Here is a 12194-nt window from a genome sequence, read left to right as displayed (position 1 = left end):
TTTCATTAGTGCCATAGAGGCTGAATTAAGTTAACTGAAGAAATAAAATGTGGTCAAGTTTTAATCATCTATTCTTTGACAGAGTTTGCCACTCTCTACTTTCCAGGGAACACTGATAGCCAGCCTTCCTCTCTGGTTCTTCCTATAAACATATGCTGTAGAGTATTAGGTAGTCAGCAACTAATTCTTGAATTTCTCTGTAAATCAAACTTTCAGTTGAAAGTCTCCTCTTGTGTTTCAATTACTACCTTCTGAACATTTGCAGCTAAATAATGTCTTCCATTTCACCCCTCATGGATCGTAGGGCCCATCTAAGTGACTTTGGCTGTCACTAACTGTCCTTGTGCTCAGATATCCTCATTGTAGTCTAGAGGTTTGGTACTAAATGATATCCAGGGTTATTTTGTCTCCACAGTTTCAGGAGTTTAGGTCCAGAACTTACCTCATTTTCCCTTCTCTGTCTTTGGCACCATCTGTGTCTTAATTATCCAGTGTTTCATCTGCATGCTCCCTGATTCGTTTTTTTAACTCCTGCATATGGTTTACTGGGTCTGTTTGATTCTTCCGCCAAAATGTTTTTGGTGTGTGTTTTCTTTCTGTTCCAGCCTTCATGCTAATTAAAGGCCTCATCTTCTCTTTTAATTTACAAGGCCCAGACTACCTCTGCAGTTCATTTCAGGCCGCTGCACTGTAGTCATGGTGGACATTGTCTTCTTCCCCAAGACTTTGTTCATGTACCTTCCTGTCTATGAAATGCTCCTCCACCTACTATTTGTATGGCAAGCCTTCCTGTCTTTTCTGTTTTAATGGGACTTTTTCAGAGAAGTCTTCCCTGAAATCCACATATACACAATACACACACACATGCCTGCACACACTGTTTCTTGCTGTCACAGTTTTTTTGTAAACTGTGTTAAGAATTTTAAATTGTTTCTTAAGAGCATTGGGAAAGCAATGAAAGATTTTAAGCAGGGAAGTCTTGTGATGTGATTCTGTTTTCCAAAGATCCTTCTGCTCCTCTGTGACAAGTGGATTGTGGAGGTGGGAGTGTGGGTGACAGTGTTTAGCAGGTAGTTGTAGCTCTGAGGACAGACATCATTTTTTTGTGGAGGTGAAAGGGTCTGGATGGATTTGAGGTAGATGTTGAAGGTACAGATTTCTTATGCATTAAATGTGGGAAGTGAAAGAAAGAGAAACCCAGGGTGGGCTCCCTAGTTTTTAGCTGGAGGAATTTAGTGCCATTCCAATGGGAATGGAGGAGACCACCGAGACAAGGTATACAGAAGAAGAAAAGGGGCCTGGAACTTAATTTTGAGGAGATGCATTACTTAGAGGTTGACAAATATTATTTTACCAGGAGAAGGCAGGGAAAGGAGAGCCTGAAGACAGTGGGGAGTGCTCAGCCACGTGGAAGAAACATAGGTGATCAGCTCTCTCGGTTTGTTTGGAACAGTTCTGGTTTATGTGTGTTGTCCTGGCACCATTATTATAAAAAATGTTTTAGTTTGTTGGTTAATTACACGGACACTCCAAAGATGATGTAGAAAAGTGAATTTGTCAATGGAAAGCTTATTGGCAACATTGACCAAAAGCCTTTTGAGGTGAGTAGTGAGGACCAAAACCAAACTGGAGTGAAAGGGAATATTATTGAACTATAGATGCTAAATACGTAAGCATTTCATATATTGTTCTCTATACATTTTTGTATGTTTGAAACATGTATGAATTGTGGTTGAGGGGTAATAAAGTGGAGACAGGCTGCACACAAATTTTAAAGAAGTTTTGTTCCGAACAGGAGCCCATGAGTGAGAGAGGTAGTTGATTTGGTTATGAGATTTTAAAGTATATGAGACAATACTCCATTGCTTAGAAAGAACTTGAGATAATAATATTGTACAGGTCCTTAAAAAAAGGCCAGCAGGTAAACTCGAGGGCAGTTGCCTCAAAAAATACCTTCGGTATACCAGCCTGGATGTGTGGCTGTGTTTCGGTGTCTAAAATGCAATGCAAAATGCAGTTTAGTAAAACTGGGAGTCAAAGCAGAGTTCCAATCTCTATCTATTTTTCTTTAAATTATATACATCCTTCAAGGCCCACCGTTACATTTACATAAATGTAAATGTAAAACTTTCCTGTTTTAGCCCTTAGTGAACTCAGATAGCATCCCTTGTTGGATCCATGGAATTTATAACTTTGCTAATAGCCATTTTATTTTCAGAAGTGATTCATGTGGGTTATTTATCTCTCTCCAACTATATTAGAATTTGCATGAGTACAGAATCCATGAGTGCATTCCACTTTTGGACTCTTTGCCTTCCTAGCACACTTAATAAATGCCACCTGCCTAGTTCATGGCATTGCGCCATGCCCAGCTCCTGAGAAGTGGATGAATGCCTAAGCCATGGTGGAACCTTAAGGTTCTTGATACAGTGTGTCTTTGTTGAGCACTGTCTTGTTTTCACGATGCTCGTGGGTGTTTTCTTGGGTTTGTTTTTCTAGAGCTCAGTGCTGGAGGAGGAGCATGAGAGCCCCGGAGCGGAAACCCCCAGCAATGTCGCCGAGGTCGACATGGATCTGGACAGCTACCAGATAGCACTGGAGGAAGTGCTGACCTGGTTGCTTTCTGCCGAGGACACTTTCCAGGAGCAGGAGGACATTGCCGATGATGTGGAAGAAGTCAAAGACCAGTTTGCTACCCATGAAGTAAGTAATGTGTAGCTGATGAGCAGGCGACATCCACCATGGTGTCATGGTGCCTTAATCAGGGACTCTGCCCCGATGTGTGTTGTTTATTCACTTCTCCGCAGAAAGGTCATGGCATATTTTAGGACTTGTGATATTTAAATAGGACTTTGTTATAAAATTGGTGTGGGTCATTAACTGTGCAGTGGAATTAGATAGCAGATTTTGATCTTATCATGACTTGTATATTCTGTGGAGCCACTGACAAAAATTAATGGGTAGTACTGCTTGTTTCTGAAGTTATGGTTATATTGTTATAATTAAAACACAGCATGGCTAATCAATACACCAGATCTTTAGGTTTTGAGTACTCCCTAGAAAGTGACTCTTTTCATTTATTGGATAATTAAACAAATGTTATATCTGGTGTTCCTGTATAATTTTATATAATGCAAATTTCCTCTTGTTTTGAGAATATATATATTTCGTAGTGTAATGATTTGATTATATGGAGATTTCCTTTGATTAAATATTTTTTTTTGGTGTGTTGGTATATTAATTGACAGGTTTTATTTGCTATTTTGATTTGAAAATAATAGAAATGGTAATATTCCTTAAGCAGTTCCTCTTGGGTGAGCATGGTGTTTTATTTCCTCTATTTTCTCATAATTCCATGTTCACAATCAGTAGCATAATCAGCATTTATTTAAAAATAGCTGTTACTATCAGATATAACATTGCCCTCTTTGATCTGTTCCCCTTTTTACTTAGGCCAGCTGCTTAGTTCCTATATTCAGCGCTTAAGCAATTGGATCAAAGTCTACTTTATTTATACTCTACATGGCTACTCTTTTCTGCAGCACTGATATTAGGCATTAACAATTTAATTAAGATTTTTTTTTTCTTCAATGAGCAGCTCACAAATCAAAATGATGTACCTTTCTAGGCTTTTATGATGGAGCTGACAGCACACCAGAGCAGTGTGGGGAGTGTCCTGCAGGCAGGAAACCAGCTGATAACACAAGGAACTCTGTCAGATGAAGAGGAGTTTGAGATTCAGGAACAAATGACCCTGCTAAATGCTAGATGGGAGGCACTTAGGGTGGATAGTATGGACAGACAGTCCCGGTGAGTGGAAGCAAAGAAATTAACCCTTTATTCCATCGACTGTGTTGCCCAGTTAGGCTCAGTTAAAGCCTGCGTGTCTGTGAAGACAAGATAATTTCAGAACTTGCCTTGTAAAATTTGCACTTTTCTTTTTGTAATGTTGTTGGAATTTTGTGTGATCTTCGTTTCCTCTTTGATATGTTAACCGAATGAGAAGGTAAATGTTGGAATACAGAAATTAACAGAAAAGGAGAAGACATTTCATATGGACAGTTATCTCTTCACAGTATTAAAATCGGCTAACCATGAACTCTATCTGAAGACAGGACTATGTAGTATTTATCTAGAATTCCATCTTGTAACGTTTTTTTTTTAGAGCAGTTTCCCCTCCCCCTCCCCAGGGTTCATTTAATTTCATGTATTGTGTATTAAGGAGCAAGCTGCATTCCATTGCAATTTCCACCTATTTAATAAGCAGGAATTCCGGATTGAAGAAACAATGATTTGGATATGAATAGAGGGGGCTGTGATTTGCATCCTTTGACTCCATTTAATTGACTCCATTTAGGAAGAAAGCAAAAGTTTTTTTTGTTTTTTTTTGCTTGTTTCTATATTTAAAGACTGAATGGTACTTTGAATGGTTAGACAAGACTGCATTCCCTTGCCCCATTTCTTTGGTGCCTGGAGCATGGGTTTGCCTTTGCAAAGGGAAAAAGCAGTGGGGTTGATGTGAGTTTGTCCCCGACAGGCTGCATGATGTGTTGATGGAACTGCAAAAGAGACAGTTGGAGCAGCTCTCCACCTGGTTAACGCTCACAGAGGAACGCATCCAAAAGATGGAAACTCGCCCCCTGGATGACGATTTAAAATCCCTACAAAAGCTGCTAGAAGATCATAAAGTAAATCTGGCTCATATTTCTTGTATATCTTATCAAATATGAAAAGGCAGCACTTCAGCCTTCTCAGGGGCTGATAGCTTCTGTCATTCGCGCAGAGAGGGGACACTTCTTCAGTGTTCTCTTTTCTTCGGTGTCTGATAGGGTAGAGTTCCTGGGGGTGTGGCTTTTCTAAGCCCTGGATGACAGTGCAGGTGAAATTTTACATAAGTACGTGTAGTTTTCTTATGAAAGTACTTAGTGTTCATAAGGCTCTCCTGGGTTTTTGTTTTGGACCCATAAGTGGCTAAGGACCCTAGTGTATTGGCATTAACACAGGGTATGGGGAAAGAGGCAAACCCTCAGATTTATCTGTACCTAATCTTTACCGAAAGCTGTTTCCTCTGTGATAGAGGAGAGTATCAGGCACTAGACGAAGAATTGAAATTTGGTAGACAATATAATTTGGCCACAAATTACAAGATAACTTTTCATAGTCAAGGAAAGGAAGAGTAAAATAGCCTCTCTGCAAATTGTTTGAAGAATTTTATTTTTCAGTGGAATATCTAGATAACTGATAAATAAAATCTTAGGGATACATTAAACACAGCTCAAGAGGCATTTAACAACACTGTTGGTAGCATTTAAATAAATTATCTATGTACAAAAATCTTATGGCCTGTCATGCTCTTCCCATGGAAGAGGGGAGAATGGAAGGTATCCGTATATCCTGCATTGCTTGCCTGGGCAGCTAATCTGAATGGCTTCTGACTTCCAAATACCATCCTACTTACCTCTCACCTTACGTTATGCTTCACTAAAATGATCTGACTCTGTATATTTTTTTTGTCTTACAAAGTCTATGTTCTTATCTTAATTTCTATTATATTCACTCAAGCCATCTATTCCAATTTTTTTTTTTTTTTTTTTGCCAGCACTTGTAAATAAGGGTGATGATATTTTCAACCTGCTTTGGTTCATAATGAAATGTAAAAATGTATAAGGGGCTTGTTTCATTAGTAGAACACTTAGGGTAATGTTGGGACATTTAAACACGATGCCTCATTAAGTGTCCTTAATTACTATTGACAGTGAGTGGATTTTAAATAGGTAAATGTGAAGAGAGTAGACATAATGGTGTTATCTTCATTTTTTCCCTAGTGTTTGCAAAATGATCTTGAGGCTGAACAGGTGAAGGTAAATTCACTGACGCACATGGTGGTGATTGTTGATGAAAACAGTGGTGAGAGCACCACTGCTCTTCTCGAAGATCAGTTACAGGTATGGACCCTGGAGATGGGCTACTTGCAAGGACCCTGTGGTCTGAAACCCTGATTTGGCACCCCTGTTGTTCAGGTCCTGTCTCACTGTTCATTTAGAGGAGTACTCTAATCTTTAGTTTGGACTTCGTAGTTGGGGTCCCCCAGCTTGTGGGTTTACAGGAATACCTTGGTATCTTTCCTTTCCTGCTGCCCTGGGGGTGGAGGGTAGATGGGCAGGGCTGCTTGTGGTCCCCAGCTTCCTTGTGCAAAATGGAAACAGCTTGAGGACTTTGTTAAAATATAGATAATTGGACTCCACATAAACTTGAATCCCTGGGAGTGGGGCCAGTGGATCTGCACTTATGTGCATATTGAAGTTTGAGAATTTCAGCTATGTAGGGTTAAATATCCCTGCTTCTTTGGTAGATCAGTGGGTGAATTTCAACAACAGTTTTGGGAACCCCAACAAATAGCTGCTTTTTGCACAAAGGCTATAGTGTATCTTTACAAGTCCTTAATAAGAGATTTATTGGTATTTTATTTGAAGAGTATTTGGATTACTGGATATGATGTCGCCAAATGATTTTGAGTCACTTTTAGACTATAATCTTATCATTTGAAATTCTTTTTCTTTTATAACATTTAAAGTTGGCCAGTGGTTCTGAGACTTTTTGTGGAGTAATACTTAGTTATTACAGTAACCTGAGAGGTAGGCATTCATGTCTTGTCTATTTAACAGTGAGGGGACTGAGATTCGGAAAGGTCATGTAATGCCACTGAGAGTTAAGTAGGCAATGAATTTTCATGCCAAGACTGGAGTCCGGTCTTTTGGCTCTATCTTCTCTACCCTTCACATTCTACAAAGCTTACTCTGGTATTAAATATTGAAATCGTATAATATGAATTAAATAATTCCTTGCACATGTAAGTAATGTGGAAATTAAATGTAACATTGTTAATCATTTATAAAATGGTAATAAAATAATTTGTTGGGAAAGTCATCATGAATAATGATTTTTAAACAACCAAATTTATTCATTTAGCATTGCTAATACGCCTAAGATTCTGTTCCTGATTTTTGTGTAATATAAACAGAACAAATCAATTAACCTTTTTTTTAATCTTACAGAAACTCAAAACAGTTTTTATAAGGTTAAATTTTTTTTTCATAATTTTAGTATTCCATATGAAAATTTTGTTGGCATGTAAAAGGTGGCTAATTGATGCAATGAATTTTTTGAAAAGATAATTATAGCCTGAAAAATTTGAAGCACAAAAAGTAGATATGTGTGCTGTGTTCTGAAGATCTGTGTAAAAATGTCAAATTGTCATATAAAAACCACTGATAGGGAAAGAGCAGGAATTTCCAAATTCAGAAGTTAAAGATCAGAGTTCTAGCTGTACCACTTTCTAGCTATGTAATATGAAACAGTTAAATTCTGTGGAAATTAGTTTTTCTCATCTATAAATTTATAGGATTCATCTGTATTATTTTAAAGCAATTTTTATTAAAAATATTTTTCATAAATTGCTACTCTGTAGTGAAGAGCAATGGATGTCATGAATTTCTTTAAGGATCATTATAGCTATCTTTTAAGCTTCTGTTGACAAGGGATGGTTTTTTCCTTTATTAGAAACTTGGTGAACGCTGGACAGCAGTGTGCCGTTGGACTGAAGAACATTGGAATAGGCTACAAGAAATCAATATATTGTGGCAGGAATTATTGGAAGAACAGGTATGAAACTGTTATCCATAATGGGCAAGACAGATGGTGAAAAGTAACCTATCTTTAATGTTGGCATTATGATAAACTTGTCTTGTTTACTTTCCTTTGAAAGAAATATACACAATGTTTATTATTTTCAAAATCAGATTTCTATGCATTTTTTTTTAAAGATTTTATTTATTTATTTGAGAGAGAGAGAATGAGAGATAGCACGAGAGGGAAGAGGGTCAGAGGGAGAAGCAGACTCCCTGCCGAGCAGGGAGCCCCATGCGGGACTCGATCCCAGGACTCCAGGATCATGACCTGAGCCGAAGGCAGTCGCTTAACCAACTGAGCCACCCAGGCGCCCAGATTTCTATGCATTTTATAACTAACTGATCAAGTAGCTTATTCATAGAAATTGTGTTATATGGCTTCATTGTAGTAACACTTAATTTGATGTGTTCATTATTTAGAATGTTAGTATTTAGACATTCTACTTTCATGATTGTTTTTTTATTGTATTTGTGTTGGGTTTTGTGTTTGAACTTGTATCAACATAGTAGTGCCTAGTAAATAATGCATAAATTAATCCCCTCAATGCTTTGCGAATTTTAAATCACAATTTTTCTTGATTTTTAACCAGAATAACTGCTGAAATTAACAAGAAAATATTATTTAGCAACACCATTAATTTAATACTGGATCAGTACTTATTTTTTCCAATAAGCGTTACTATGGCAAATGAACTTTTGGCACAAAGCTGTGCCAAAGTTTTCAGTCAGAAGGGTGGCCCTTTGCCTACCCTCCATCCTTCCAGAAGAGCAACCATCAAAACAATACAAAGAAGCAAAACTTTTCTCCCAAAGTGTCAGACATTTGTGGTTTTAGAAAATAAGCAGATACTTTATTCTCACCTTTCGGTGTCCATTTAGATTCTTTTAAATGTATTTCGTTTCCATCCACAAAAAGCGACTATATTCTTTTCAAGGGATAAAAACAAGCGTATGATGTTTTGTGGTTTACTGAATATGGTGGCAGAGAGAGCATCTTAAAAAGTAGGTTGCAAAATTTGTCCCAGTAGAAATTCTTAATCACTACCTCCTGCCCCCAGTCTTTGGCCAGAATTTTCTTCTTAAGAATCCTTTGATGGATCTTATTCTGACTTCTGAAATAGTTACATTTCACTTTATAAATGTTTATATTTACTTGCACCCTTGTATTCAGGCCAAAGAGTCACAGAGAATAACTTTTACTTCAGTAATGACAGTAGGAGACATTGATTGCTAGAGAAAACCATTGTGTTACTCTTCTACAAAAATAATTTAAAATTCGGAAATACTTTTAATTTGGTAATTAAAAATATTTTAAAAATAGGGACTCACTAGTATTTTGGCCATTTGTATTACTTTCGATTTAAAACTAACCTTTGAGTGGATTTCTGCTAGTGTTAGGGATGGAGGAATCTTGTTAAGATGTAGAATTGGAACCGGTGTTGGTACTTAATATACAGATAATTTGCTTTTGCATGGAACGAGACTAAATTGAATCTGAATGAAAAAATCTTTCAAGAGTCTTTCACTTGGTTGCGGAGGCTTTACGATAGTTAGAAATGGGCTCTGAGAATTAGTCCAAACTTATGCAGGATAGGTCAAGTGTAAGTGTGGCATGCAGGATATTCCATAAAGGACTCCAACCTCCCTTTCCAACTTTAATTTTCCCTCCGTCCTTCCATGTACCCAGGTTCAAACCCTGAATTCCCAGTTTGTAGCCCGTTCCTAGACTGTCAATACCACGAGAGCAGCGCTGGTTTTTTTTCACTGCTCTGTTTCCAGTGCACAGTACATTGTAACTTCCTCATGGTTTGTGTTGTTTTATTTTCGTGTTTTTGAAAGAGTGAATGTATTTGGTTTGTTTTCTAGCCTCTCTGTTTAAGGTGTGGTATCTGCTATGGAATATCCTTTTACCAGTTTTTTCATTTCTGAGTTCTCCTCTTCCTCAAGGAACGTGAAGTCATCTGTAAACTACCTCTCCCTCCCCCACTGTTCTAAAACTGGAGGTCGTCTCTTCTTTGGAATTGCCATGACATTTAATGTGTGTGTGTGTGTGTATTTAATTTCCAAATTAAAATATAGTGCAGACACCATTATATAATATTTTCTATTACATAAATATGTATTTTTATATATTATAAATATAAAATAAGCTATTATATATATATCTTTTGTGGTGTCTGCCCTTTCTTTTATCGTAGTTACTTATGTGTATATTTACCACCTTTACTATATTGAGGACAGGATCCCTGTTTGCTATTTAATTTCCTAATGTTACCTTTTTTTCTTTGGCCGGGGGGGAATATAGAGGCAAGGAATAATTGTTAAATAAACTGAAAAATAAAACAGATGGAGAAAGAATTGATCCTACTGCTAACACAGAACCAAGATTTTCTTCTCCAACTGTACAGAAGACCTTCTGCAACAGATACTATTTTGGGAAGAATTATCCAAATGCAGCCATGTGGTTTTCCACCCCTCTTTCAAGTTTATTTTTCTACATCACTAAACATCTTCTGCATGTTGGCTCATGAGGTTTAAATATTTTTATGTTGGCCTCGGACTATCCTTAAACTTTCCCTTCTAGTCACAATTGCTGTTGAACCTGGAGCATTAGTGTGGCTTTCCTGAATGATGCTGTGGAAAAACCACTGGTTTGGGGTGTGGGTCTTTGATCTGATTCTCTCATTAACTAACCAAGTAATCTTGGACATATAATGCCTTATCTCTCTCTCCTCCCTAAAATGAGGGGCTGGGACAGGACAATTCCCAAGTTTCCCCCTGCCTCTAGAGAGTTATAATGTGATTCTTTTGGAGATTTGGATAGTTGTTGGATTTAGCCTTTTAGATCCACCTACCTTCCTGGGAATTAGGTTTAATTACCCAGGTGTGGGGCTAATATCAGGTTGATCTTTTGCAAATCTGAGAAGGATAATATCTTAAAGAAAGATGTATTTCTAGGCCATTCATGACTCGAGTTTTAGTGTTTGAAGTCCTTCCTACCCTAGGTAAGAGTGAAGCTTCAACTAGCATAAAAGTTAGAGATTTGGGAACTTCATTGTATTGAATTACCAAATGATTCTCCAAATATATTTCTCATTTTTGTTATTACTTATAGTGCTTGTTGAAAGCTTGGCTAACTGAAAAAGAAGAGGCTTTAAATAAAGTCCAGACGAGCAACTTCAAAGACCAAAAGGAACTAAGTGTCAGCATTCGACGGCTGGCTGTAAGTGGTGTCAATGTCAACATCTGTCTTGTAAGCCTGTGATATTTTAGTGTTTTATATCATTGGCTAGTGCAGTTTAGTGAATACAGATTATGTCTCATTACCCAACACTAGAATGCCGCCATCTAATGATCTAGAACCAGGGATCTTTATGTTTTAGCATTAGTGACCTGCATAGCAAGTAAACTTCACTATAAAATGTATGTTTACATTTCCTGACTGGGGAGCAGGAATATAGAGTCCTTTTAAGAGGGAGTCATCTAATAAATATTTGAAATACTAGATCTTGAAGGAAGACATGGAAATGAAACGTCAAGCATTGGATCAGCTAAGTGAGATTGGCCAGGATGTGGGTCAATTACTTGATAATCCCAAGGCATCTAAGAAGATCAACAGTGACTCAGAGGAACTAACTCAGAGATGGGATTCTTTGGTTCAGAGACTAGAAGATTCCTCCAACCAGGTACCTTTTGCTTTGGATTGTATGTTATGCCATGAAGTAGAAATTAAATGTTCAGGTTAGTTTTAGTTTTTATGAAATAAAAGAATAGTAGGTAAACTGCAAACTAAAAAGTAGGTTCCTTACACCTGGATTACTATAAAATTGAGAAATTGACATGTAAAAAATCTTTACTTCTCTGAAGTAAATTTTAATAGATCTTCGAAAACCTTACTAATATCCAGGGGAGCCTGGGTGGCTCATTCGTTAAGTGTCTGCCTTCGGCTTAGGCCATGATCCCAGGGTCCTGGGATCGAGCCCCACATCGGGCTCCCTGCTCAGCAGGAAGCCTGCTTCTCCCTCTCCCACTCCCCCTGCTTGTGTTCCCTCTCTTGCTGTGTCTCTCTCTGTCAAATAATAAATTACAAAAAAAAATCTTGAAAAAAAAAAACAACTTACTAATATCCAGTAATTTAGCTCTTAGTAAACTGATAATGCTTAGACATGAATCCATTAAGTCATCTTTAAATCTTAAATTAATCTTATTAATTTGAAAATATGTATTAGTGATTTGACTGAAAATACAACTTTGGTTTGTACATGGATGTTTGCAGCAGTATTATTTATAATAGCGCAAAAGTGGAACAGCCCAAATGTCCCATCAATATTTGGATGGATAAACAAAGGTGGTATATCCATACAATGCAATATTATTTGGGGGTTAAAAACATGAAGTACTGACACATGCTACAATGTGAATGAACCTTGAAAATATGCTAGGGACGCCTGGGTGATTCAGTCGGTTAAGCGTCTGCCTTCAGCTCAGGTCATGATCCCAGGGTCC

The 12194-nt window shown here is 37.5% G+C and overlaps 1 protein-coding gene across 8 annotated transcripts in view; it reads left to right on the top strand.

Moving 5' to 3' along the window:
* UTRN (utrophin) overlaps positions 1-12194 on the top strand; it is a 500702-nt gene that overhangs the window by 125575 nt on the left and 362933 nt on the right. For all 8 annotated transcript variants that reach the window (XM_088023855.1, XM_088023858.1, XM_088023856.1 and 5 more), the window contains 7 exons: positions 2500-2703; positions 3629-3810; positions 4538-4688; positions 5826-5945; positions 7561-7662; positions 10804-10911; positions 11195-11374. In XM_088023855.1, the coding sequence (XP_087879981.1) occupies positions 2500-2703; positions 3629-3810; positions 4538-4688; positions 5826-5945; positions 7561-7662; positions 10804-10911; positions 11195-11374 (1047 nt within the window). The remainder of the gene's footprint in view (positions 1-2499; positions 2704-3628; positions 3811-4537; positions 4689-5825; positions 5946-7560; positions 7663-10803; positions 10912-11194; positions 11375-12194) is intronic.

The sequence above is a fragment of the Eumetopias jubatus genome, unplaced genomic scaffold (assembly GCF_037043125.1).
Source record: "Eumetopias jubatus isolate StellerSeaLion01/CBP00866 unplaced genomic scaffold, mEumJub1_p1.0 scaffold_6, whole genome shotgun sequence".
NCBI lineage: Eukaryota > Metazoa > Chordata > Mammalia > Carnivora > Otariidae > Eumetopias > Eumetopias jubatus.
Note: the sequence above shows the minus strand (reverse complement) of the source record. Positions and strands in the feature narration are given on the sequence as shown.